This window comes from Dichomitus squalens (genome assembly GCF_000275845.1).
Source record: "Dichomitus squalens LYAD-421 SS1 unplaced genomic scaffold DICSQscaffold_19, whole genome shotgun sequence".
In the NCBI taxonomy this organism is placed as follows: Eukaryota; Fungi; Basidiomycota; class Agaricomycetes; order Polyporales; family Polyporaceae; genus Dichomitus; species Dichomitus squalens.
The window spans coordinates 205307-232036 of NW_006766901.1; the positions used below are offsets into that span (position 1 = coordinate 205307).

At 55.4% G+C, this 26730-nt stretch overlaps 10 protein-coding genes across 10 annotated transcripts; 6 read left to right on the plus strand and 4 right to left on the minus strand.

Annotated features, from left to right (window-relative positions):
- Positions 1–819: 819 nt before the first annotated feature.
- Positions 820–1590, plus strand: DICSQDRAFT_62798 (PWI domain-containing protein; the record flags this gene model as incomplete). The annotated part of the gene is made up of 3 exons (XM_007366616.1): positions 820–930; positions 989–1120; positions 1186–1590. 3 exons carry the CDS (start codon positions 820–822, stop codon positions 1588–1590), a joined length of 648 nt encoding a protein of 215 aa, XP_007366678.1.
- Positions 1591–8550: 6960 nt separating this feature from the next.
- On the plus strand, positions 8551–10483 carry DICSQDRAFT_137375 (uncharacterized protein). The gene is made up of 13 exons (XM_007366711.1): positions 8551–8745; positions 8819–8873; positions 8936–9030; positions 9093–9204; positions 9264–9274; positions 9339–9417; positions 9474–9507; positions 9566–9593; positions 9644–9712; positions 9770–9812; positions 9870–10190; positions 10250–10276; positions 10330–10483. The coding sequence occupies exons 1-13, from the start codon at positions 8593–8595 to the stop codon at positions 10353–10355; spliced, it is 1053 nt and encodes a 350-aa protein (XP_007366773.1). The 5' UTR covers positions 8551–8592; the 3' UTR covers positions 10356–10483.
- A 195-nt stretch (positions 10484–10678) lies between these two features.
- On the minus strand, positions 10679–11858 carry DICSQDRAFT_161958 (SET domain-containing protein; the record flags this gene model as incomplete). Its single annotated transcript, XM_007366617.1, has 4 exons — positions 10679–10961; positions 11016–11103; positions 11160–11785; positions 11849–11858. The coding sequence occupies 4 exons, from the start codon at positions 11856–11858 to the stop codon at positions 10783–10785; spliced, it is 903 nt and encodes a 300-aa protein (XP_007366679.1). The 3' UTR covers positions 10679–10782.
- A 614-nt stretch (positions 11859–12472) lies between these two features.
- Positions 12473–13721, plus strand: DICSQDRAFT_155681 (uncharacterized protein). Its single transcript, XM_007366618.1, has 4 exons — positions 12473–12894; positions 12955–13030; positions 13089–13219; positions 13405–13721. Exons 1-4 carry the CDS (start codon positions 12549–12551, stop codon positions 13524–13526), a joined length of 675 nt encoding a protein of 224 aa, XP_007366680.1. The 5' UTR covers positions 12473–12548; the 3' UTR covers positions 13527–13721.
- A 613-nt stretch (positions 13722–14334) lies between these two features.
- On the plus strand, positions 14335–15877 carry DICSQDRAFT_161960 (uncharacterized protein; the record flags this gene model as incomplete). The annotated part of the gene is made up of 6 exons (XM_007366619.1): positions 14335–14384; positions 14732–15031; positions 15103–15178; positions 15227–15384; positions 15440–15568; positions 15596–15877. The coding sequence occupies exons 2-6, from the start codon at positions 14744–14746 to the stop codon at positions 15875–15877; spliced, it is 933 nt and encodes a 310-aa protein (XP_007366681.1). The 5' UTR covers positions 14335–14384; positions 14732–14743.
- Positions 15878–16545: 668 nt separating this feature from the next.
- DICSQDRAFT_155683 (uncharacterized protein) lies at positions 16546–17961 on the minus strand. The gene is made up of 4 exons (XM_007366620.1): positions 17532–17961; positions 17458–17475; positions 16832–17390; positions 16546–16745 (listed from the first exon to the last, which is right to left on the minus strand). Exons 1-3 carry the CDS (start codon positions 17895–17897, stop codon positions 17145–17147), a joined length of 630 nt encoding a protein of 209 aa, XP_007366682.1. The 5' UTR covers positions 17898–17961; the 3' UTR covers positions 16546–16745; positions 16832–17144.
- Positions 17962–18859: 898 nt separating this feature from the next.
- DICSQDRAFT_170990 (uncharacterized protein) lies at positions 18860–19925 on the plus strand (the record flags this gene model as incomplete). Its single annotated transcript, XM_007366621.1, has 2 exons — positions 18860–19771; positions 19833–19925. The coding sequence occupies 2 exons, from the start codon at positions 18860–18862 to the stop codon at positions 19923–19925; spliced, it is 1005 nt and encodes a 334-aa protein (XP_007366683.1).
- Positions 19926–21217: 1292 nt separating this feature from the next.
- DICSQDRAFT_137380 (uncharacterized protein) lies at positions 21218–23778 on the minus strand. The gene is made up of 8 exons (XM_007366622.1): positions 23714–23778; positions 23288–23649; positions 22769–23207; positions 22451–22717; positions 22207–22274; positions 21962–22123; positions 21711–21905; positions 21218–21642 (listed from the first exon to the last, which is right to left on the minus strand). The coding sequence occupies exons 3-8, from the start codon at positions 22947–22949 to the stop codon at positions 21490–21492; spliced, it is 1026 nt and encodes a 341-aa protein (XP_007366684.1). The 5' UTR covers positions 22950–23207; positions 23288–23649; positions 23714–23778; the 3' UTR covers positions 21218–21489.
- A 321-nt stretch (positions 23779–24099) lies between these two features.
- Positions 24100–25889, plus strand: DICSQDRAFT_62727 (Protoporphyrinogen oxidase; the record flags this gene model as incomplete). Its single annotated transcript, XM_007366623.1, has 4 exons — positions 24100–24348; positions 24460–24658; positions 24693–25159; positions 25215–25889. 4 exons carry the CDS (start codon positions 24100–24102, stop codon positions 25887–25889), a joined length of 1590 nt encoding a protein of 529 aa, XP_007366685.1.
- A 188-nt stretch (positions 25890–26077) lies between these two features.
- DICSQDRAFT_137383 (uncharacterized protein) lies at positions 26078–26657 on the minus strand. The gene has a single exon (XM_007366624.1). The coding sequence runs from the start codon at positions 26508–26510 to the stop codon at positions 26121–26123; it is 390 nt and encodes a 129-aa protein (XP_007366686.1). The 5' UTR covers positions 26511–26657; the 3' UTR covers positions 26078–26120.
- Between the last annotated feature and the right edge of the window lie 73 nt (positions 26658–26730).

Here is a 26730-nt window from a genome sequence, read left to right on the forward strand (position 1 = left end):
AGGAACGTGGCTGAGGAGAGTGGAGGCTATCGTACCGCAGTTCCCAGAGAACTTCGGACGTCCCGAGTCTGCACGGGTCCAGGGCGGTCGCGAGAAACGTTGAGAAGCCGTTGGTGTCCCGGATCTCATGCCTGGAAGTCGGAGTACCCAGGCCGGAGGTGCTACCAAGAGAAGTCAAGGGAGGCGAGCCGCTTCGCGGGCAGTCGGGCAGGGGTATCATTCATGACAGCCCTGCAGAGAACACGAGATGGAGGAGCTCCGAGGAATGAGTACTGCAGCTGACGTTGGTCATTGCAGCTTCGGGCGGCGAGTACAGGAGGTATCGCTGGATCCCTCCTACCACACCAACTTGCGGCAAAAACGCAGGTGCCTGGAGTATCATGGAGTCAGACGTCCACGTATGTGATGTTTTGTACTGAGTGAATGCCAGCCGTGACGAGTCCTTGCAGACGTTCGAGGCCAGATTGAACAATACTCCTGATAGAAACAGATCTGCGTAGTCACATAACACTTGCCGCTTATGTCCTAATGGGAATGCTTGTGCATTTGTCTTCAAGGTCCTGCAAACAGACCTATGAAAAGACGCAGACGGAGACTGGGTGAGCTTCATGGGCACTGGCAAAGAGGTCGTGAGTAGTCGCAGCCGCGCAATTCGCCTCCCTGCAGCGCCTGTTGTCTGTCGTCTGTCGCCCGTCGCGTCTTCGCTCTGACCTTGCTGTCGTCGTCCTCCGAATCCTTCCTCTCATCTTACACCGTACGCCTCAACATGGCAGACGCAGGTACCTATTCTCTCTCCGCGAATGCTCTAATTCTGCTGACATGTGTTCAGGGTTCTTCAAGGGCACTTCTGCCGACCAGGATCGTCGGTTTTCCGACAAGGAGCTCAAGTTGCTTAAGACAATGAAGTTCCCTCCTGAGTTTGATAAGAAGGTCCTTACATACGATCTTGCCATCCAGTTATCCTGTATGTTAAACTGCTGCTGCACAGGTGGACATGCGCAAGGTCAACTTGGCCGTCATACGCCCATGGATCGTCAAGAAGGTCGTCGAACTCGTCGGGTTTGAGGACGAGGTTGTCGTCGAATATGCGATGGGTCTACTGGAGGACGACTCACAACCGGTACGTGTATTAGACAGCATATACGCACTCCGAGCTCGACGCTCATATTGTGGCGGCGAATCAAGACACCCGACCCGCGTAGGATGCAAATCAACCTGACCGGTTTCCTCACAAAAAACACCCCTGCGTTCATGAGTGCCCTTTGGAATCTCCTGCTCGAAGCGCAGGAATCCCCCGCTGGTGTCCCTCGGACGTTTGTCGAAGAGAAGAAGGAAGAGATGCGCCAAGCACGGGCAGGCGATACACGTGCTATCGAGGAACGCGACCGTCGTGCGCGCCTGGACGAGATACGCACGTCGGAACGTGAGGGTCGAGATGGGCGTGGCGGGGGGCGCGGTCGTGGTCGTGGTCGAGGGCGAGGTCGTGGAGGGTTTGGGGGCGATGACCGCGACGACAGACCACGAGACAGTGGATGGGGTGCAAGAGGTGGCGGGAGAGGCGGGGTGCGTGCTTCGACTCTTTCTCGATAACTCAGTACTAACAGGTCGTGCAGCGAGGCGGCGGTCCTCCACGCTCACCACCTCCCCGCTCCCCACCCCCACGAAGACGTCGCTCCAGATCCCGCTCCGTCACTCCGCGCAGCTCGCGCTCCCGTTCCCGTTCCCGTACTCCCCCTCGCCGCTTCCGATCCCCACCTCCGCGCGGTGCCGGCGGCAGGTCAAAATCCCGCTCTCCCCCACCCCGCTCCCCAGCCCGCCGCAGACGCTCGCCTCCCCTTCGTCGTTCTCCATCGCGTTCTCGCTCCCCGCCTCCCCCGCCTCGCCGGCGCCCACGCTCACCCTCGATCACTCCCCCGCCTCCTTCCGCGCGCAACGACCGTGATCGCCGCCCGCGTGACTCGCGCAGCCCCCCACCGCGCCGGCGGCGCTTCTCCTCCCGCTCGCCTTCTCGCAGCCGCTCACCCCCGCCGTACCGGGGTGGGGGCGGAGGTAGGGGTTTCGGCAGGCGACGTAGCCCCAGCCGGAGCCGTTCTCCGCCTCCAAGAGTGAGGAGGAGGAGCCCGAGCTTGGGTAGGAGTCGTAGCCCTCCCCCTCCTCCGCGCAGGCGCAGTCCGCTGCCGCCAAGACGCAAAGGCGGGCGGACGCCGTCGCGCGAGAGCATCAGGGACGCTGCGCGCGATGTGAAGATGGACGTGGATAAAGACAGGGAGAGGAACGAAAGAGACAAGGACAAGGACAAGGAGGGAGAGCTGAAGATCCGCGGGCAGGCGGAGGCCGCGCGGCAGAAGGAGCGCGAGGAAAAGATGAGTGTCGATAGGGAGGGCGACGAGGTGCGTTTGTAGCCAGCCGTCTGAGCGGGCTCGCGGGTTCGCTGACGAGCGGGGTGCAGGGGGAGAGGGCGGAGCTGGAGAAGCGGGAGAGCGAGCTGAAGGAGAGGGCGCTGCGCAACAAGGTCGTGCGCACGCGCAAAAGCAGCGCTGCGAACGGCGCAGGGCGGTCGAGCGGCGCTGGGAGTTGAATGTTGAGCTAGGGGCGTCGTCGTCTCTGCCCTACGAACTCGTAACGTCTTGATCCATTCCTTCCATGTTCTGCCCTCTCTGTCTAGTCGATCTTAGGCTTACGATCGCCCTGCGCTGTAATAGAGCTAAAATGGTCCTATACCCTACCCGATCTCATGTCTTCGAGTCCCGCTCGTCCCATCGGTCTACCGAGGATCGTCATACGTAAACGTAAACCCATTGTCGTGCATGTACATGCTATGTCTGTCCCGTATTGATTATGCTTCTTCCGTATCTGCACGCAGGCCCACATCCAACTGCGCGACCCTCACAAGATGCGTAACGACTTGACACTGCCAGTCTGATTCGTGTTCGCGCCAGGTCGCAAATAGGCTCCGGGACAACTGTTAAATTGGTTTCAAACGCATCTGCAGGATCTCTATCAGCACGGCGGAGGATCTCGATGACACGATTCACTTCTTTCGCCGGTCCCAAGCTCCTGTGATTCGTCGCGGTGAACGCATTGTTTAGATGGTGATGCCGCAACAGTCTCTTCGACATGGCCGGCAGACAGGGCCTGGGAGCTTTGTGGTGCCTGGTTCGAAGCTGACGTTCGAAAGCTTGAAGACTGGGACCAATGTGGGTATCCGCAAACACTTCTCCGAGACCACGATCACCTTTCTTCATTGACGTCACGGCCCCGTCGCTTCTGACCGCGCCATAACGAGACACATGTCGGTAGTATTCGCCGCGCAGCCACGCTCGACCGCCCGACGTCCCGCGAGAAGCTTCTCGTCTGGAAACCGTCACGGATACAATATCGTTGCATGGAGTGAAGAACCAGAGGCGTTGGATATAGAGATAGCGGAGGCTGGAGCGCCAGTTCTGCACGTCAGACGTGTACAGGAACGAGTCAGGAAACATGGTCGTCCACGAGACAGCACACTACATATTGCCACCGAAGTAGTGATAGTATCTATTGTCGTCGATTATGTATTGGGCTTACCATACAGGCGGCGCAGAGAGGATTAGGATTGGCGACTGACAAGATTGCGTGTAGATACGAGTAGGAGTAACTAGAGGAAAGCCGATCATTAGTGGAGGGAACGACAACTGTATGTGTCTTATTATGGGGGATCTAGGTTTCTGTCAGGAGCCAGCATAACGGGACTGAAAAGCAATCCTTAGACAACCATACCACACCGCTCAGCCGCTATCGAGGCACTCAAAGCGTGTACGGATAACCGTAGATATCTTCGAGGGCATGAGCGAGCGAACTACTCGCGGTGGCAGACGTAGATGCTGTGCGCTCTGCCACCTGCACTGGAAAGATTTCTTGCCCTGACGAAGAGGTCAGGAGATTCGCCTGTCCCACGTCGTGTGTTTCTGAGGCGCCAATGAGTTAGATTCAGATTGCCTGCAGTCAAGAGTCGTGGCAAACCTTGCGGAGCGGCGCTAGCTGCTAGTGTCAAGTTGGCCGGTGACTCAGATCCACCGTGGGTCGTGGCTGCCTCCCTTTTCCGTTTCCGCGGCCGGTTTGAACATTCTTCTGCTTCCCCGCGCTGCACGCAACGTCCGCAAGGACGACCTCTATCGCATGGCTTCCGTGCTCTGTGACAACTTGAACACTGGAGGAGAAATGTCAGCTGGAAGAGGGGTAGCAGATTCGGCGAACTGTACCTACCGCAGGATTGATGTTACGCGTGTACGAGGCTGCCCCTACGGAGCCACCTCCTGCGGGGGTCGAATTCAGTGATGCATGCATTGGGGGATTGTGCGCTTCCGGATGCCATGCAGATGAGGCAGGCCTAGAAGCGGGGTTTCGATCTCCTATGAGGTCTACGTCCCGACACAGAGAACCCTTCATCAGTATACGAGATAGGCATTGTGCTCAATGGAGACACACGTACCGAGATAGTGCGATATGTGCATAATGACGTACGGCCCAGAACAGTGCATTGGCACAACAGTGATTGGAAGGGCTTGATCTGCAGAAGGCTGAGCTATGGTAGGCAAGGGAGCCTGTCTGATAGGTGAAGGATGGTCTTGTCGAGAAGGATCTGCAGCCCACGACCCTGGCAGGCGATCTGGAGCAGCGTTTCCTAAATCCATGGCGGCGAGCTTGGTGAGAAGCAAGATCGATTCATGGGCTATCGCAAAGTCAAGAGGAGTATCGGGAACGTCCTCGACGTCTTGGCTCTGAAGCTGAGGTTATACGTTCTTCGATCTGAGCGGCAGAGTGACTTACGCTGTGACGGGTACTGTAACCGTCTATACGCGGAACTACGTACTGACAGGGGACCATATGAGGTTCGCACCACGGCACTTAGTTCCTTACACGCTTCAGCCTCACCGGATAAAGAAGCCTCGGATAGCGTATGAGTCAAATTAACGACCATACAATGCTGCGATGACTTACCATCTTCAGTCTTCAAGCTTCAACCGCACAACGTGGGTCCGGCTGAATTTGACAGAGCGTGGTTGGTGCACCTTCACACCCGGAGATACCTAGGTGTGAAGTATCGTGAGGGAGGTTACGGAACCGGATACTCGCTGCAATCGCGGCCACAGACAAACCATCTCGCTGCGAGAGGGATATCGCTTCGCACAGTATGTGCCCTCAGCAGCAGGTGAATGCTTGCTCTCCTCTCCGGACGCGCAGCCTGCACTACACCGGCACCACACCACTGCGGCTTCCTAGACGTCGGGGACATTCTGTAGAGGAGACCCGCAGCCCCGAGAGCCACGGGTAACTGCGGAGGCTCACTGCTTATTCAATCACTCAGGAGCAAGCGTGTGCCACTGAGAGCCAGTAAGGTATGAGCGCGCGTACCGAGCATTCGACCAATGCCACAAGGTTCGACAGCATGGAGCTCTGGAGACCCATATGGAGATACTACCGCCGCCTCGGACTAGCGGAGCACGGGTGGGAACGGCCAGGCAGCATTAAGATTCACGAGTTCACCCGGCTGAATGGCTACGCTTCAAAAAACTGATAAAATCACCATGTGGAGAAGAAACACGGTTGGGCCTTCGAGAGAAGGTGAAATACACTATACAATGGAGAGGACGCGACACAGCCGCACCTTACTGCGAACTCCACTCTCAGCTATCGATATCTGCGAGACATTGCGAACGCGATCGGGGGTCAGGTCCGTAGTGCCATTGAACTTGTGCAATGAATGAATGATTCTGCCTCATCGGCACCTTGGCTAATGACAACGATGCCGTGCGGGCGGAGTGCACCAGAGCCCAGACTGTCATGATCATCGCAACGTCTCCATCCCCAAAAGCCTGCTACTACGATCCGCAATTCGATACTTCGAATGCATACGGAGGACCGAGTTGTGGTCATCTTGCAGTAGTATCGGTTCCTGCTCTGCTAACGGATAGGGCACGTGCTGACAGCGCGGTCGTGTGATGCAGACAAGCAAGAATAACGCTGCCATAGACGCATTCAGTCGACGATCTAGTCACTAGCCGCGAATGAACGCACCGACTAACTGGCATTGACTCTGAGAGATCGACAACTCGAAGCAAATTAGCAGCTCGCAGCACCGGGAGAGCCTCAGAAATCACCATCGCGATAGTTTGCGGGTTCTTTCGTTACCGCACTGCAATCTTGACCACCACCTGTTGCAATCTTGGATACTGGTCCCGAGACACCATCGGCGCAGAAAAGCCAAGTCCCACAGCCCGACGACATCTTCTCAGGCGGACATATTCCCACCCTTCGAATGAATCTGGACAATTATCTTCGAAGAGTCGACGGTGCGGGGAGCGTTGTAGAGAATCTATAGGAGAAGACGGCGTAGCGTGTCTCGAAGTTGATGCTGCGCCGGTTCCTCCCAACGCGACTCGGAGAGTGATGGACCCCACAAGGTTTGAGGCTTCGCACTGACAGAGTCCCTCTTGGAGAGCCGACCATTCTGACTCCGGCATAGGCACCGCCGGCATTGGCAGAGATGAGCGCGAAGGCAGAAATAGGTCAGTAGTAATCCCAAGCCAGGTTGGAGAATGCGGTGTATGATTGATCGACGTACTGGCCCACTGACATGAAGAGACAGAGCTCGAAGATGCTAAGCTCCAGGTTCCTGAGACCTTCGTCTTCGTCCCGGATGAACGCGCACACGCCGTGCATTGTCTTTCAACGACCGGGTGTGGCAGAGTCCAAGTGTGGACACTGAGAAGTAAGGGTGGCATGGTATAACGCGGATTCTTCCTCCCGGTATATGATTCCACTGATTACATGTTGAGCAGAGGTGGAGAGAGGCGAAAGAAGAGCGCTCCCAGAGGCATGGGTGGCCACTGTCTCGAGCGCGTCTGGTTAGCAAGGGATAGGATTGTCGCGTATGGGTATTGCACGTTGTTGATCTGAGGCATCAAGAAAGAACCCCGTAGTGTTCGCGGGCGAACCAGCCAAGGCCTGTGGATCGAGGGACTGCAAAGGGCACTGCCCCCAGATGTGACTCCTGCCACGCTAAAATACGAGGTAGAAAGACCACGAGCGCGGTCAGGTCGGTCGGAAGACCTATCGATGTATTTTCCGACCAAGAGTCGACAGACAGCTTGCTGATCCATAGTATGATCTGAGTGTGCCGACTCACATATTCGACCAAGTCATCTACGCCGCCGCTAACGTTCTGCTAGAGAAGAGAATGGGATACGCGACATGAGACCGGCGAGAGCATGCTGAGAAAGTGAGCTTGTCATCTTCTGGATCTAATGTGCCAAGGATCCGTCTGGATACATCCATCGAGATATCTCCCAGGCGCGGACCAGTTGAGGCTGAGGCGGAGTTTATCTTTGAGAGCCGAACAATTTCTATCAGGATAACCCGGAACTGAACACTACGCTAATGCTCACCAACATGGTTTACTACTTGGTAGCAACAGGACAGTCACAGTAAACCATTACATAGAGGCTTACAAGCAGTGCCACGTCATGGTAAGCAGAGATGGGCGATGGACTGATGACACTGACACCAGGGGTCGAGCGCGAGAGAGTCTATGGTTTCCAGGCATTGTAGAATCCACTAAAGCCAGAACTCTGGAAGCTAGAGATAAAGCCTGAGCCATTAGGAGTCACCGCTGCCGACTTTCGGGGTCAAGCACATCTCTAGATGGGGAGCGGACACGAGGGCGGAATTTCGATATGGAGCTGAAGTTTGCAACCCCGCTCAGTTATGGCGTGATCCGCCATCATCTCCGCTTCGCTGCTTCAGTTCCCCACAAACACCTGCTGAAAGCATCGTGCAACCATGATTATGTCTTCATCCTGTCGTACAAGAATGGTTGGGTGGCTCTCATTTCTTCAGTAAGATGAAGCATTGTGGATAAACTGCGCGAGTGTAAGTCTATACGGATAAATGGCCGTGTAAACTGCTCTTCGATGCTGACTGAATGCTCTACGTAGCTACATGCCTGCGCTGCATGTTGAAGCAACGGCGACCTATATTTAGGACACTGCGTCCGTCTTGCAATGAATACTCATACTCAGCTGCAATTCAGTACTGCCAACGAGTGATTCTGAACAGCCGAGCCATCACCCGTGATTGGCAGCCGTCGGTACGTTTTCGGTTGAATCACGGATACCCAATCTGAATTATGATAGGTAGCCTAGCAGCATGCTCTCTTCAAGACCCAAGTCGACACCTTCATGTGACCCCCCAGGCTCCATGACTCTTTTCTCCTGAGTTCTCCCTGTGCTGTGTACGTGTTCGTTATAAGGCCCAACCCTCTGATCGGGGCACACGGGACGACGGTGCCTCGGCACGGAACTGAACACCTGCGTCATTCGTGGCTCTTGAGGTGTTGAAACCATAGACGTGTGCTATTTTGAGCTTACATCCCTTTGAGGCTTTTGCGAGCTACGTCCGAGCTTTCAGAGCGAAAGTTGAGGTGTGGCGCGGCCACAGCGGAAACAATGCCGGTATGTTTTTGCACATGGCCAGATATATAACGGAATGTGGTGATGCAAGCCTTGCTCCCTAGACTCACCCTCGACCGAGTGCTGCTTCAGCCCAAGATCCAAGATGTTCAAAAAGCTCCTCATCGCTGCTACTCTCGCCGCCACCGTTGCGGCCCACGCTACCTTCCAGGAGCTATGGATCAACGGCGTTGACCAGGGTTCCTCCTGTGTCCGGCTCCCACAGAGCAACTCGCCGGTTACCAGTGTCACCACCACTGTACGTTCCCCATTCACCCTACCCCTTTTTTCATGATTTCGGTGTCACAATACTCACGGTTGCCGACGGTTAGGATATTGCCTGCAATGCCAGTCCTCACAGCAGCGATGGTGTCTGCTCGGTCCTGCGTCAGTCCTGGCTTCCCAATCTTATGTGTGCGTTTCAAACTCATCGACGTGGTTCTTCGTAGCCGGTGATCAGGTCACTGTCGAAATGCACCAGCAACCAAACGATCGCTCATGCGCGAACGAGGCTATCGGTGGAGATCACTATGGCCCCATCAACGTGAGTAGTCTTCGGGCTGCAGAAAAGGCCTGTCAATCTGATACGTACACTCCGCTCTATAGATCTACATGGCCAAGGTCGATGACGCGACGACTGCGGTTGGCTCTGACGCGGCGTGGTTCAAGGTGTCCGAGATGGGTCTCCCTTCAAGCAACCCTGACTACTGGGCCACTGGTGCGCTGAATTCTCGCGGCTCATGTAGAGTAATATAACTGAGTGTACCACTATGACAGAGGTATTGAACGTACGTACCGATTGTATGGTGAATGAAACAAGTGGTACTGACCTCGGGACGCCCGTGCGCACAGGACAACTGTGGTCACTTCACCTTCACGGTTCCTTCCGACATCGCGCCTGGTAACTACCTCATCCGTGCCGAGGTCATCGGTCAGTCGCAATTATCCATTAGCTTCCATCAGTGAGGCTCACGTGCAATTCGTCAGCTCTCCACGTCGCCAGCAGCGTTGGTGGTGCTCAGTACGTATTGCCATCCAAGATAGCACGTTGAATGTGGTTGATGGACTCTCACATTCAGGTTTTACATGTCCTGCTACCAAGTCAGCGTAAGTACATCCGTTCTTCGCCCTTACGCCTATTCTAAGTCATTCCACAGGTCGGCGGTTCCGGCTCTGCCAGTCCCCCAACCGTCAGTTTCCCCGGCGCGTACAGCGCAGAGGACCCCGTAAGCACCCTTTAATCTTGTAATATGAGCCCAATGTTGATCTCGTTGTGCTCGAAGGGCATCCTCATCAACATCTACACCCAACTTAACAGCTACGATAGTACGTAGACTTCACTTATCGGCCGTATCATCCTGACCTGACGTCCGCCGCGCATAGTCCCCGGACCGGCTCCCTACGGGACGACCTCGCCGACCGTCGCGGCTACTCCCTGGCCCACGACCGCTACGTGGAACACGGCTCTCCAGCCGTCCACCGTGCCTACTCAGGTTCCTGGGGGCGGTGCTGCCCCAACCTCTCCGGCGTCGCCGTCTAAGCCGTCCACCACGCCCGTCACCACTCCCGCCACCACGCCTGTCACGACGTCGAGGCCGTCCACTACGCCTGTGTCCGCACCCTCGCCTTCTCCGACCGGACAGACCGCTTCGCTCTACGGACAGTGTGGCGGTATCGGCTGGACAGGCCCAACGGTCTGCGCATGTGCGTTCTCATCTCCCTGCTGCCCCAATTAGACCGATTGCTGATGTCCTCTATTGTAGCTGGAACCTGCGTGGCGACAAATAGCTGTGAGTATCTTCCTTATTTGATATACCCACCTCGAGGCTAATATTGTGCGCAGACTACTCTCAGTGCGTCCCGTCTTGAAGTGACCAAGATGTCAGAGTAGGGAGGGCAAGGAAAAGCGTCCGTGCTGAGTCGATATACACTACGTTGTACGCATTGCTGCAGGTGCACCATGCTTTCTCAGGTCATGAATGGAATGCGGGCAAGACATTAGCCCAAATCCCGCGTGTCTGCAGCTGTTAAGACTCGAGGTGCCGGGAAGCTCGCATGTTCCCCGGACGGTGCAACAACTATTAAGCTTCTATGGCGTCAACTAAGGGCGAGAGGTCGTGATATCCTCGGATGGTCGGCTGGTAGTCGGAGCTGAGGCCGTCGGATCGCTGCATCGGAACGAATGTTGTAACAATGCCATAAAGTCAAACAGTACATTGCTCTGGTGTGGTTATTACATATGCCCAGGATCTCGACGTGCGACACGCTTTCATCGGCATGCCTTCGCTCGCAGGACTCAGGTCTCCGGACCGCTCAGCTTCGCTCGGGGAAGAAGGCCGAACGACCGATGTTGACGTACATCCTTCATGTACGTGGCCATTCTCTTCGCATCCTCGCTGTCTGGGCCTCGGATTACGGAAAACGCCTCCCACGCTTTCGTGACCCATGCTTTCGCATTCTTGACGTCCGAAACGCCTGGATCAGTAGAGCATGAGCCAGAGCGAGGAATCACCGGACAACGATACTCACTAACGCAGAACTGGAATGCATCGTAATAGAATGAGGCGTGACACTCGAGCAAATTCTCTTCTGCTAAGAGACGAAGTGCCAACTTGACCTTTGGTCGCAGTTCCGTCAATTGCTGGTCTATCTCGAGCAATAACAACCACTCACCTTCCGAACGCCAACAGACGGAGTATTTCCGCAAGCTCCGATCTCGTCATACAGCTTGGCGATAGCATTACGACGCTCGTCGCTCTCCTTGAGGGAAGCTCCCTCCCTTGAGCATGCGACGCACTGGCACACGAAACGGAATGACGACTCCAACCTGCGTCGCCTATCATCGCGCGCCTTCCACAGGTCGCCGTAGCAAATGCACAGCTCTTCGCCCTCCGCGATGTCGCTGGTGGCCCAGAACGCGATCTTCTGGAGATCCTCGTTCCAGTAATTGTTCACGTTGGGCTGGCAAGACGAGTTGAAGCGTGAACCGATGACGAAGATCGCCGCACTGGCTGCGGCATGCCCTCTGCTTGCGTCGTTGTCCCCGCATGGAAGCGCATTTGTCTTGAAGATTCCGAGGGGAGGAGAGTAGTCGCCTTTGAGAGCATTTGCGAGGGAGAAGTACCGCCTCTGGTCGTTGTCAGAGAGGGAGGATAGCGCGGCTAGGACCGTTGCGATTGAATGAGGCTGAGACTGAGAGAGGAGAGGCTCTTCCGCTAGGATCAGCTCGCCTCGAGCAATCGGGCGTGTTGCGACGAGACCCTTCCCCTTCCCTGGAATGTCCTGCATGGTGAACGATGCTGAGAAGTCATAGTCACGTACATCAATAGCGTTCACAGAAGGATTGGAAGCAGCTCGCGCACCGTCACTCATGATGGGTTTGGACTAGTCGTAACTACGACTCTCTCAGCACTCTCAATTTCAGGCCTTAGTAGAGACGTAGAGAGCTACCGCAGCAGCCAACCCGCACAGCGGAAGGTTTTGGCGTCTCAGGTTGCAAGCAGGAAACGAGCTGGTGCTTCGTATGATAAGATGACCGCCAGCAAGATAGCGGACTACTGCATTGTATGCGCGATGTGACGTATATACGCTCTCAGTGGTTCGTGAATATTAAATCCCTGGATACAGTCATTGAGGGAGCAGTGCGATTTGACGTCAGCGTTTAGACTCTGGAGTGCGCCTGGTACAGAATATTAAGCGACATCAATAGGCTGAAATGCTTGCTCTCCCAGTACACTCACATCGAACAGAATTGTGTTTCAGATACACGGCGAAAGACAGGAACCTATCATGATATTGTAGCACGAGTAGACTTCTGCATTGCCGTCATAGAGAGGCGGAGTGATGATGGCTGCAGAGAAAGACGAGATGCAACGAATCAACGCGTTCCGCGATCGCCAGCAAGCTATAGACGCCCACCTTCCAGCTCTATCCCTCACGCTCACCTCCTGCCTCCAGCTAGCCGTCGAAGGCGGCGACGACGACCACCCACGACTATTCCTCACGACAGTGCAGGCCGCTACACAGACCTCATATAATACTGCTCGCATCTCTGTCCTCTCGATGGTCTCCCCCGCACACACCGGCCTGCGCGCCCTACCCTTCCTCTTCGTCGCTCTGCTCGTCTGCCTCTCCCAGCCAGCGTCCGCCATCAAGTTCAACCTTCCTGCAAGTAGATACCCGCCGGCGAAGTGTATCTGGAATGCGGCGCACCCAGGTGCCCTCGTGATCATCACCGCGAATGTCGGCCCCGGGGAGGGCCAGCGGCTCGATATCGAGGTCGTCGACTCGAGCGAGCACAAGAACGTGTATCTGAGTAAGAAGAACATCAGCGGGGAGAAGCGGTTTGCCATCACTGCCCATGCGGAAGAGGATATTGGGGTCTGCTTCCGGAATTACCTCGAAGCAGGTGAGTAGGACGCTTCGGAACGAGCGGGCGACTGGACGACTGAATATTGCCTGCACATAGGTGTCAGTGATAGTAAGGGGCGTTCGCGAGTAGTTGACCTCGACGTCGACATTGGTGCGGATGCAGTTGACTACAAGTACGTGTCTGCTATGTCGGTCTACCAATCCTCCGCTGAACGTCTGCTACGTTCGTAGCGCAATCGCGAACCAGGAATCCCTCTCCGGGCTGGAGACAGAGATGAGAAAACTCGAGGGCGTAGTCAAGGAGATCCTGGACGAGATGGAGTACCTCCGGGGACGCGAAGAGCGTTTTCAGGCAACCAATAGTGCGTAATCTCGCTCCCTTGCTCTCCTTTCCTTCGATTCCTTCGCCATCTCGCCATCCCGATCTACATTGCAGTGCATTTCCGTTCTCTGCTTGCCGACATCGCATTGCGCCACCTCCACCCTGCCCTACCCTTGTCGATCCTGTGTCTGTATGGTGAACTTCGCTAACGATGCTTTTGCGTAGTCTCAACAAACAAGCGCGTACAGAACTTCGCGTGGTTCATATTCGTGTCTCTCTTTGGCCTCGGCGTTTGGCAGATATTCCACCTTCGCGCTTTCTTCAAGCGCAAGTACCTTATCGACTGAGCTACTACTATGTAGGCTGCGAGGGTAATACATGCTATTCTTATTGCGGAATGTCGTCACTTCTGCCTCTTGTCTGGCTGGTACGCCCATTCTGCCGGTCGGTCATGTGAGGTGATTGTAAGTGAGCATTGCCTACTATGCGGAGTCTGGAAATCACTCTCTAAAGATTCACGTATGCTTTTCAGGTCCTGATGACAGCCTGTGACCAACGACGTGCAAGAGTACTCGAGTATAGATCCGCAAGTCAACTCATCTATTGTCCCAAACTACTCCAAGAGCGGACATGCACCGGCACATTGTGCGGAAGGTGTGTTTGTATTGCTTATCAACTTTGATTAGGAGGGTTCTCTTAGGCGTTTTCCCTCGGCGCACATGTGCAAAACATCGCCCAGTAGAACCACGGTTAAAATGAACGTACTCCTGATGTGGCGTATGTATACAGATGCTCTCAACCACCTTTGCGAGGTAGTACTGCGGCCCGCCTATTCATTGCTCTCGTATGTCTGTCGCTGCAATCTGTTTAGCCAATGTACACATACGCAGACCTCACGATTGCCAGCATGGTAGAAATAGCTGCCACGCCACCGCCCCGGGGCGATTGGCCATATCGAGGTCAGATCTAGATACGAAGGGTCACATCAGACTAGTTGCAGGCAATAGGTTGTCAGCGCTTCAGCAATGGCACCTGCTGACCTGGCCGCAGCCTCAATGTCCACGTTCCCGATAGAACTATAGTAAGTTAGACACTCCGCTTTAGTGGCGTCTCAGTGTCTTCAAAGCGACTTGTGGGCCACACTCCCCAGGCAACGAGCTAACAGCTTGTACTCACCGTCACTGCCCACGAGACTGTAGAGTCAGGTGAGCCACCTGCGTTTCCCTTCGCTAGTCTTCACTCGAGGCAATCGATGTCTTTATGACGGAACTTTCCGAGCATGCGGTTTCAGGGCGGGAGGTGAGCTTTCAACTCTCCTTCCGCAGCGTTGCGCGCAATGACCTAAGGATCTTCGTGTAGCCAGCATTGGGCAGCCACGGGACAGACCCCCTTGCTACGCAATCCCAATAGTCGGACACCTCGCTCTTGATAGCGCTCCGCTCAAATCCATCTACTGTCTTCAGACTCTTCATGTTCTCGCATCACTCCATATCGATCTTCTGAAGCAGTACTCTACATACGTACTCTAACGACCTCCCCATATCCGACTTAGCGCTTTCCAACGATGTCTGACACACTCGACGTTTGCCTCATCGATCCGAATCTTGCGCCACCTACCCGACCGCCCAGCGCGCTCAGCACGAACAGTGACACCTCCTACTTCGCGTTATACGAGGAGTCCGAGTCCGAGCAGGTCGACCCAGATAACCGCCCTCCTGAGTACCTCCCTCGTCGCATCGTCGTTGAGACCATCCGCCGGCATGGATGGGAGTGCCTGCTCTGCGGGCGGGGAGACGACCTGACGGTCGTGCGTGCGGTGCTGCAGCACGAGAACGAAGGTGCCAGCGAAGACGTAAGTTGTATCCGTAAGCATGTCATGGTGTAGATGGAGACTAACACTGCGACTCTACACGGCCCGTATAGCCGATCTCGTGGCTGAAGTCCTTCGGCCTTCTTCCACCTGGGTATGAACGCGACGACTGGACGAATCTGATGACCCGTATGTGTCTTCAGCAGCAGGGGAGTCATTTGTGCTGATGTCCGCCAGTGTGCGGGTTGCATGCGAGAGCATACGACGAGGGTGTCTGGCGTTGGGTGCCGTGTGCGAAGTACCGACGACAAATGTTTAGCGCCCTTCCCGCTCGCGCGAACGCTTTGGAGAATGGAGATGGAGACGTCACCATGACCGATGATATCGCTGACGAGGTTCCGACCCATCCCCGGGATCCTTGACTTTCAATGCTCATTATCGCATCCCTAGACTTCCAAGGAACTCGACGACTCCTCACTGAGTCCTATCTCTCCGTCCGACGCGGGGGTACCCGCCGAAACTCTCGTCGACGACGGCATTTCGGGCACTACCAGAAAGACGGAGATTCGCTTCCAACCCGTGCGTCGTCCCTCCGTGCACTTACAGTCCGCCATGTCATCCGATTTCGGCTCGCAGATGGAAACCCCTCAATTTGACGTGCTCGTATTGCGACCAGAATCGATGCCAGCTGTCCCGAACGCGCTTTCAAAGTCATCCGCCGCTGTATGGCGCGAGTGGCGAACGCTCATCCTCAACCCTTACGTCGCCTATGCATCTTCCTTGGAGGTGATCGGGGTCGCAGATTCGGCCTCGCAAGATGTCCTATTGCAAGGAGTGTCCAAGGAGTGTTTGGATATACGATCAAGGTGGGAAGCCGTTGCCGCGTAGCAGGACACTACTATAGCTTGTGGGCATCGAGGCCAACTCTAGTGAATGCGTGTTGTGTTTGTTCGTATCGGATATAAGTATAACAACCATTCCGTCGTGTATGAACTGACTGTACCCTGCAAGGACACGTGAATCCATTCTACTGAGCTTCGAGAGGGAACCCATGGGACGTGACACAACTTGTATGTGCCCTGCGACAGCCTTGGTCTTTGAGTAGGGTATTCTCAACGTGTAGGCTCATCAGGTTCAGGTACGCTGAGTTCCATTCATGTGGAGTGCCTTATGATCTTGTGGACCTGTTGGATTGGCTTAGCAGAATGAACATACATGGGCTCCCACACAGCTTGAGGTTGTACAGGATTTGGATCAAACCTACCATATTTAGCCGAGTGCCTTCAAAATATGACATTCGTTTCGATTCACAGCACAGATCGATTCTAAGATCTAAGTACTGAGCATCGAGTACGTATCTGAATCGACAGAGTCCCCAAACCCCAGCTCTAACGCACGCACCACGCTTCGCTCTGGCCTACCCCGAGTTTGTCGGGATGCGGTGAGACCAGAGACGACATCCCCTCCTTCTCTATCGAGAGCGGAGACCCCGAGCTAACGAATGGGTAGATCGGAGAACGAGCTTCGCCAAGAGCGCCTGGGTCGCAGTGTCCGTGGTTTCCGAGTCGTCTGAATAACCCGTTGCGCTTCCCGACTGTCCTCGATGCGGTAGCAAAGGGAAGATATGCCCGCGTCACCTTCCCTCATCCGGTCCGTAGAACAGATGATTTAACGTCATCCAGTTGGGCCTCGGGGTTGCGGAGAATAGCATCGATTGACCAACGGCTGAGAGAGAGTCGCTCAGGGTACAGAAAACCTAGAACATCCCGACATGTGTAAGTAGAGAAACGAGAAGTATGGACCTACACAAGAGCGCAGGGGGAAGTGCCGTCCGAGAATCACCTTGATGCATCAAACACTCCTTCTTGCCACCCTACCCTCGCGGTTCCTAGCACGTACTCCCCAATCATCCCTCCGGAACCCGAGCTCACCTCTACCTCCGCGCGCGATTTCCCGCTGCTCCCGCTCTCTCGCCGGGAGCGCTCCCACACACTGTCTCGTAGGCGTGACGCCTGCGCCCGCTCGGGGCAAGGCATGGATATGAGAACGACTACCTGCAGCGCCTCCACCTCCCTCGCGTCCTCCGATGCCTCATCCGACGTCTGATGTTCCAAGCGCCCGGCAGGGTCATAACCTAGCCCACTCTGTGGCCCGTCTAGCGGGTCGGGCATGAGTGGGCGCGCGATCCAATCAGGTATTCGGCGTCCGCGCCAGTACATTTCCGGTCGCGCTGCGCGTCTTGTCGTGTTGGCGGTTCGTGAAGGCACGATCGGGGCGAGAGGGGTGGGAGTTGGAGACAGTCGTGGGATTGAACGTAGCACACCGCGGGAGGCCACGAATCCGCTGTGTCCTGACGGCCAACGAAACGCCATGGCAGCTTGACTCCCGGGTTGTGGGGATGCTGCGGATGGGGAATTCAACTCCGGATTAGGTGTGTCCTCAGACTCCGCAGCGGGCTCGGTGCGCACGTATGTCGCACCCAGTGGCTGAATAGGTAGGTCAGAAGCAAAGAAACTGCCTTGACAGATCTCGCAGTACTCACGGCAAGTTGCTTCCATGAATGCGAGAACATCCCCTCGACGCCTTTGCCTCCGAGTACGGAGGACGTCTCCTTCGGGAACACGTCCAAAAGCAGAGGCCTCGCGCGAGGTATGCGCGACTGCCGTCGGTCGAGCTCCAAGCCTGTTACTTGTAACCCCAAGTTGCGCCGCAGGGTACGGGTTACGCGACGCGAACCAATACCGCAACCGAGAAAGAAGAGAAAGATGGCGATGAAGGTGACGAGAAAGCTAAACGGTAGGGAAGAGCCCGGTTTGAAACCTGGATTGTCGTTCCCACTGTTTGATGATGTCTCTGATGGCGCAGAATCGGTCGAGGTTGGGGATCCTGAAGGAAATTGAGACGCCATGATCGTCGGTCGGCGAAGAGAGGGAGGGGGTGTCAAGACATGGGTGACGGTGGTTGGGAGGTATCGTACAGGGGATGAGCGTCGAAGTATATGAAGTTGCGGAGGGTGTCATAAATCTGGACGTGGGTTCATGAGAACTTCGGTATTCGGGGACGAAAGGTGGTAATGCTGCCGTCGCCTGTTGTCATCACACGAGCTGCCAGTATAGCAAACATACTCGTGCTGATACTGATTCTGATAGGCTTTGGAGACCTGCTAGTTTAGAGTTCGATCGTTCCTTATTCAGAGACGCAGCCAATGAATTTAAACAAAAGATGGGACAAAGCAGAGGAGGGACTTGACAGTTGGAGAGCCGGGGAGGATGAGAGCCTCGGTCCGCATTCTCCGCTAAGTAAGCAGATGCTAACCCTAACCCTCTAAAAGCCTCGGAACGCCCTGCAGCGAGACCTTGTTCAACGCCGTGACCATGTGCATGAATATCAGTACTTGTCCACTTCTGTGACCCCATCGAATGCCCCTTATACCAACTACACTCTCGATGCGCCATGTACCACTACGTCAGCTGTACTAGTGCACCCAACCTGCTACACGGGCGTGGCCACCAGCACTGAAACGAGTGCAATCAACAAACAACATTACCATGGCTCAACCGGTAAACGCTTCTTGCGCCACTGGTGGGCCCAACAGCCTTTGTACTCTTTGTCGGCAGTGGATACCTTAAGAGGTAGATACTTCAAGAGCTTGCCCCCGTTGAACTTCACAGCGTCGTCGTCTCTGTCCACCATTCTCACCTACCAGGTTATACTACAGTGGCTGCCTTCTCTATCACCCAGCTCAGATATAATTGGGCGCCTTCGATGCAGACGCGGTACGTTTTCGATGTCGTGAAACGTAGCTGTCTACTGATTGTTCCCGAATCAAGACGAGCAAGATTAGGGCGCGCGGCCCTCTCGATAAGCGCCATGCCGGCCGAGATCTTCCACCAAATCTTCTCTTACTTCATCTTCGAAACACACAAAGAAACACTCTCGTCATGCGCACTGGTATCCAAGGTCTGGCTGCAGCTCGCTCGGCCTCACCTCTTCGCCATGATGAAAGTCGAACGCAAGCGTTGCTTCTCTACCTTTCTGCGCTGCATCGATCTTCGTCCAGACCTGGCAGGGCACATCCAAGAGCTCACCTTCGCTTCGGCTCGTTGTCGTTCCAGGGAAGACGCGGACGAATGCTGCTGCGACGATCATGAGAGGCCAAAGGATGACCGGGAAGCCTGGCCTCCGTCACCGCGACTGGACTTGGGTGCTTTCACGGCCATGTTCCCGAAGCTCACGAAGCTGAAGGAGCTCATGCTCGAAGAAATCACGGTCGCAATTCCTAAATCTGCCCCCTCCGCATCGCCGGACGCCAATGCAGACTGTGCCCGGACGCTTGAGGTCCTCGTAATCAAAGACGTAACGACCTGCGAGCATGACAATGGTCCCGTATTACCCGCTATTCTGGACGCCTTATCTCCTTCCTCGATCGAAAGTCTAACATTCGACCGCTTGGGCAACAAGCCCCGCTGCTCAATTCCGGACCATTCGGAGGAAACAGATGTCACGCTCGTAGCCAATCTGCTCGACCTATGGGGAACCCGACCTCCGCTTGACGTACAACATCTCTCGCTCTCCGACCCCAGCTGGGTAGGTACAGCTGCGCACTTCCGATTCTACGAGCAGAAAATGGTCCAGCCGGGCTGCCTGTGTTCACTGGTAACCCGATGCGACTCTTGGAAGATCACAGAGCAGCTGTTCGCCTTCTTGCATACATGCGGGAGCAAGCACTTCGAATGCCTTGAATTGGATATCATCCCGCTAGTGGAAGGTGAAATGTCCTTCGTGAGTACTGCTCGATCACAAGCGCGTCAAGAGTGCGGCTAATGGAGCAATCGCGGGCTAGACAATCAAAGAGACTCCAGTCTACCTCCGTCGCGGTGGCGTGACTTCGCTTCGGCTATTTCCTCCCTCAAGACGCTTAGTGACCTACGCTTGAGCGTACCCTATAATGCATACGGGAGTGTTCCGGACACCTGCAAGACGCTCTTCTCCACACTAATATCTCGCGCCGCCCCACCCACCCTGCGCAACTTATGCATCGACTTTTTACGAGAATGGGACTCTAGTAATGCACCTGAGGACATGCAGTTTTGGGACTTGTCGTCCCTAGATCATGATCTGATGGGAAGGGATAAGTTCCCGGTCTTTGGAGATATGTTGGTGCATATCGAGGCATCTCCGTTCTCTTTACGAGAAGATCTGTACGCAATCCAGGCGCGCTTGGTGGACGAATATCTTCCCCGGCTCTGGGACGCCGACATACTGCGCATAGAATGGAGCTTTAATGATTGTGAGTCTTATTCGCATTGTGCGCTGATATCTGTACTAATGGGTGCACATATAGAAGGACTTGTTATAACCTGGGTGTCCGACGACCATCATGAAACAACGCCTAGTCCGAACGACGGAATGAACATTGACAACAGCCGGGGGAACCAAATGAATATATCGTAGGATGCAACGACTGTGCTTTCCCAATCGTATCAGTATATATGCTGCTGTACTATAGGTCACGCCTTCAACATGTCTATCTTTCATCCACACTTTCGGGGGATGGTCGAAGGTCTCCGGTGACGACCGTCTCCCTCGGGAGTTTCACCGGCAGGCTCTTGTAAGCAAGGATCCGCGGGCATGCAGACTCAAGGATCTCTCTCGCTCTCCCTTCCATTTTTGCTAGGCCTGAGATGTCAGTAGCCTCCGTTTTTCGTTTCGGCAATTGAGCATCCCTTGCATTCCTTGGGCAGGAGGGAGGAAGGTCTACTAGCTGAAGACGCCGCCAATGGACGTCCTCCACCGATTGTTCTCCCTTCCTTGCGTGTAGCCCGCCGACTTGAGCTACTAGGCTCATCGCTTCCCTTTCGGTCTCAATCAGTAAAGTGCGTTCCTTGGTGAGATATTGGCGAGCACACTAACTTTCCGCCTATAACATGAATTTCCTACTGTCTCGTTCACCGATCTGGACGTTTTCTGTAGCAAAGGATTGCAGAAGTTAACCCATCGTCCTCGACGATCTGAAGGGTGGATGACTGAGCAGGAGGCTCTCATCTCCGTGAGGCAAATTATCCCGCAAATGGAGTGGCACCGCGGGCAACTAGTGAATCCTGAGCCATGGAGGCCCGCTGTCTCACTGCCATCTTGTCCTGTACACTGATGAGTTGATCGAAACTGACAGGCGAATATGACGCAGCGACGACAAAGTCCTCACAATTCTTTGATGTCAACGAGGTCCGGGAAGTGAATGAAGTCATGCAATCATTACAGAATGGTATGGTGTAGCTAGTATAACCGCTTGTGCTACACAGCGAGTGTATCCTGAAAGGGCGTCCAAACGCTTCTGCACTGGAGGAACAAAAACTAAGAGACATGACTAGAATGTGAGCGGTCCGTATGGTATATACGTTAATACGGATGTTTGATTAGCATCGAACGTCCGAGCTTGGCATGAAGAGTAGGGAGAGCATCAATGGAAGCGCCTGAGAGGATCCGCAAGCGAGCTTTGTTCATGCAAAGAGGGCAGCACCAGCGACGACCGCCACTCCAGCGATCGCCAACTCAAGGCCACGACCCAAGAGCGGCGCAGCGCCGTTCTTCCCAGAAGCGCCAGTTTGGGACGGCGAACCGCTCGTCGCAGACTGAGAACCGGAGCCGGAGGTCTATACATAGCCGCGCGTTAGGTCCTGGCTTCGAACATATCACACCGGTGACGTCGTGAGAGACTTACCGAGCCAGAGTGGGAACTGGAGCCGGTCGCAGTCGAGGACCCACTTGCACTGGAGGAAGTACTGGTGGCAGACACAGCAAGGCCATTCCCGATCGTGCTAGTGGTGACACATGAAGACGACGCAGGCGCGGGGTGTGCGGAGGGCGTCGGGTTTTGGCCCTGGAACCAAGTCGAGCCGCCGTAGACACCCATAGGCTGCGGGCAGTTGTGTCTAGATACTGAGTGGATGACAGAGCTAGTAGGAAACGCACCTCGCCGGAGTCACCCTTACACGTGTCGAATGAACCGCTCGAATAATCGCCAGGCATGTTCCATTCGCAGCCCATCGTGTCGTATATGTGCTGGCATAGAGCGGGGGCGTTCGGACCATCTTTGCAGACGCGGATACAGAACTCGGTGTCTGAGACGAAGTTCTGAGAACATGATAAGATAGAAACGTCAGGGATGCCGTAAATAGGACGAATACAACGGTTTCTGCGCTTTGATGGATACGCACCGTCCACTCGTGCGCCTGGGCGAGAGAACCGAACGCAGATGTGAACACGAGACCGCCGATCGGGTTGCCTGTCGGAGCGCGACGTCAGTATGAGATGGCAAACTATGCCGTACAAGCCCAATCTGAAGCGCTCCGTTCTGGGCCGCCGAAATGGGAGAACTAGCCCCTGACCGAGACTGCCCACCACACACGCGCGCAACATCGGCCGGGAGCATCACATCGCGGCAACCGTGGCACTACTAACCATTTCCATCCTGACCATGTGGGTCAAGCTCGCCTCCCGTATCGCCCGCAGGAACGTTGATTTTCGTCAGGTCACCGACACCCAAAACCTGGACGTAGTCCGGTGTTTGGATGAAGTGCGCCCCGGTGATAGCGCCATCAGGGATGAGCCGTGTACCGTAGCCAGGCTTAATGCACCATGCGACCTCAATGCGCTCGGTCTCTCCGATAGTCGAACCCGCTCCGGGCTGAGGAGGGCCGTAGATACACCAGTCATCAATGGCGTTGACTGCAGCGAGAGCTTTAGCTTTAGGGAATCTTCGTTACTAAGAATGCGTACCATAGAGGTTCTGGCACGTAGAGTTCTGATCATTACCGCTACCGCATTGGTTGGTGCCCGACTGGCCTTCCTCCGACTGTTTGGGCGCGTTAGAAGGCAGATATGTCGCGCTGTAGGTCTGCGAGACTGCGACTGAGGCGAGGGCGAGGGCGAAGGCGAGAAGGGCACGAGAGCCTAACATCGTGGTAGACAGTCAAACAGAACCCAGAGAGGGATTAACAAGAGGTAAGTTTGGTACTGCACAGGAAGTGGAGCGGGGGGAGTGGGATGATATAGTGCGCAGTGTCAAGATCACACGAGGACTCCATGCGCGGTCGAGAAGCGGTTGAGCATAGGACAGTTTTGGCCGCTGTGGGCAGACTGAAAAAGCCCTACAGTGCCATGATCACCAGGTGTGGCAGGCGGACTAACTGATCTTCGGCGGCATCTGTCAATACTCCTAAAGTTCGACGCCAGACGCCGAAAGAGAAGCCCATATGAGATACTTCCTCGGGAATGAAGCTGAAGAGCGTGACTCACCATGACAGGCCGGACATAGTTTCGCGGTGACCGTATCCCGCAAGTACCATAGAAGAAGCTCGCCACCGGGATCGGGCTCAAGACGGACATCATTTCAAACGCGGACTGCGCAAATATCCAATAATTCTTTGACCAGGCCATTCTACGACTTCAGTGGGAGTTCACCTTCCTGATGTCGAGAGCATCCACATGCGGCTGTAGGGAAGGCTTGGCACCAGGAAGAGTGAACGCTCCATACCGTCCGTAGACGGCGCTCGACTTGCATGTACCGCCCAGCCCATTTTCTATGGCTTGAATCGGTTCGAAAGACGTGGAGGAGGGCAGTGTCATCCAGCCCGGTCTCTTCTACCATCTTTCGGATCCTGTGCGATGTCATATGCGAGGATGAGAGGCTGCTGCGCGGAATCGGCAGGAAAGTAGACCAACCTTGAGCATACGTAGAAGTTCTCTGACCGTAAGCACTGAGGATACATGCGGCATTTGGATAAATTGGCAACGTCAGACGAAGCTGAGAGTCGCGTTGGGAGACAAGGAACGCTTGACGATGCGGGGCGTTTGGCAGGAATTTGTCGGAGACAGAACTAGGGTAAGTTCAAGTAAGCATAGACACTAGCTCAGATAACCACTTTACATCTCCGAAAAACACGCGCCTGAAGACTCCCTGGCTAGTCCTGCCCAGTCTCACGACCACATCCAGCTCTCAGGCCTCTCTGAGACGGCGAGCACGCTTAACAATGTCATTTCTCAACTTGACGCTACTCTCCACCAGCTGAGCGTCGACTGCGGGGTCCAGGGCGCGCATCAGCTTGAACATGAGCTCCCGCTTTATTACCGTCCTTGGCGGCGGCCTCTCCGGCCTCTCCGCTGTTTTCCATCTCGCAAGACGCTTCCCGGCGCGTTCTGGAATACGCATAGCTCTCGTCGAAAGCTCGCAAAGGTTAGGTGGATGGGTGCAGTCGGAAAAAGTGCGCGTGCAAGATGGAGCAGGCCACGAAGCGGACGTGGTGCTCGAGAGCGGTCCACGGACTTTACGTCCTGTATCGAAGGCAGTCTTGGAACTGGTGAGCATTCGTTCCTTCCCGGTCGCCCGAGGGGTCAGGACCTAGGGTGTCCTGTGGCTCAGGATAGCCAGCCGACAGCATGAGGTTGGTGTTGATGCAGTGGATGTATAGGTCCACTTGCTTGCCCTCAAGTCCTCTGTCCTCACCGTCCCTCGGACCGCACCCGCCGCGCGCAATCGCTTCGTGCATCTCCCCGGTCAGGATGGACTTGCGGTCATACCTGGCTCGTTCCTTGCGCTCCTTCGTTCCCCTCTTGCGAAGATACTGGTTCCGGCTGTGCTCAAGGATGCTCGATTATTCTCCGGGACAGGTAAGTACCATGCGCGCATACTATAAGAAATTAGTGCCAAGTCTCTCATGCCCGTCAGTCTTGAATACGTCCACCCCCAATGACGAGTCTGTCGACGCATTCCTTACCCGCCATTTCGGAGCCGACTTCGCGCAGACGTTCGGCAGTGCGCTCGTACACGGTATCTACGCTGCAGATTCTCGTGTCTTGAGCGTGCGCTCCGCATTCTCTGCGATGTGCCAGCTCGAGGAAAGCGGCAAGGGTAGCGTAACTCGTGGGGCCGTCAGCGAGATGCTGACTTCTCGGAAGCGTGACATTAGGGGTTCGGCGGATGCAGGGCCTTACGAGCTCGGGGACATCCCCGAGCTTTTGAAGGGCACCAGCGTGTTCTCATTTCAGGACGGGATGCAAATCCTGACCGATACTGTAGTGGCTCGCCTCGCCGCACTGCCCCACGTTGACATCGTGAAGGGCGACGGCGTAATGGAGCTAAGTAAGGCCACTGACGAAGGAGGATTTGAGGTGAACTCATCTATTGACATTGCGCTCTGCAGCTCGACTGATTGGTCCACCGTAGGTCGCGACCGAGTCAGGGAAGCGACTGCCATCGTCGCACATAGTCAGCGCGATCCCCCTGCCGCATCTACACCGGCTGCTATCTACGCCCAATTACCCGCAGTCTGGCCTTGCACCGCTTCCGCACCTCACCGTCAACCCCTCCTCATCTGTTACTGTCGTGAATCTGGTCTTTCCACCAACAGCAGACCCCATCCACCCAGAGGGCTTCGGCTACCTCATCCCTCGACCGTCAACAGACTACCCCTCTTCTTCTCTCGGCATGCTGGGCACCGTCTTCGACTCCTGTGCGCTCCCGTCCCAGGATAAACCTATCTCACCCTCCCCGTCTCCATTCCGCTTCACCAAGCTTACCGTCATGCTCGGCGGCCCGTATGGCCCGCCCACCCCCGCTCCCTCCTCTCCGTCGTTCCTGCCAGCCCTCCTCGAGACACTCCGCCGGCACCTAGGGCGCGCCGATCCTCTGCCAGAACCGTGCCTCGTCCGCGTGCGCGAACACAAGGACTGCATCCCGACACCGACGGTGGGACATGCCGTGCGCATGGCGGAGCTCGCGACGGCGGTGAGGGAGCACTGGGGCGCCAACGTTGCTGTGATCGGCGCGGGCGTCGGGGGCGTGAGCGTGGGTGACTGCGTCGAGGGCGGAAGACGTGCCGCCTACAGTCTTGAGCTGTAGGATAGGGCGGCTTGTAAGTGTATGGTGTAGCTTAGTACTGTTCTGTCGACGCTCGGTGCGTGGTATACAACCCCATTCATCTCAACTGAGCCTTGGGCGCGACCCAGATATCTGTCACATACCACTTCGAGTTTGAGGGCATGTAACTGGAAGGAGGATCCGGCCCGAAGAAGCATTGAGGTCGTGAGGTCAACATTGCATCTTGTGAGGAACTCCGTGGGCGGACAGTATTCAGCACAATCGGGACTGGACAAGCTGAAGTATAACATTATGTACACGTACGCATACTTCCCTACCTAAAGATTCAGTCCATCTCTGATCCCCGATAGACTTATGAGGCGGCGACGTAGCAGTAGCCGGCACACGGCCGTCCGTATTAGTATTGTCCACGAGATTAGTATATACGAGTAACGACGGTATAAAGGAGCGACAGAGAGCCACCACTAGGTGTCCGCAGGAAGCGAGGCGTGCCTGGAGATCCTGCACAGTAGAGATAGAGGCACAACAAACGACGAGGTACAGTGCATGTGAAACAAAAGTCAGAGGGAAGTGCACGACCTTCGCCGTGAAGATTGAATGAGATAGCCTGTTGGCTGATAGCGTGTGAAGATGTGTGTCCATGGGGGTTGTCGTTCTGTTTAGTCAGCCCTGCGTGCGATGTTCTGAAGGCACCCAAACGGGCGGGGGTGCGAGTTTATGCAATGACAGCAGCGCCGACGATGACGGCAGCGGCGGCGACGGCAACTTCGAGCCCACGGCCAAAGAGCGATGCCGCGCCGTTGCCAGCCCCACCAGTGGTAGAGCTAGCGGGCGAAGTGCCGGAAGCAGTGCCAGAAGAGCC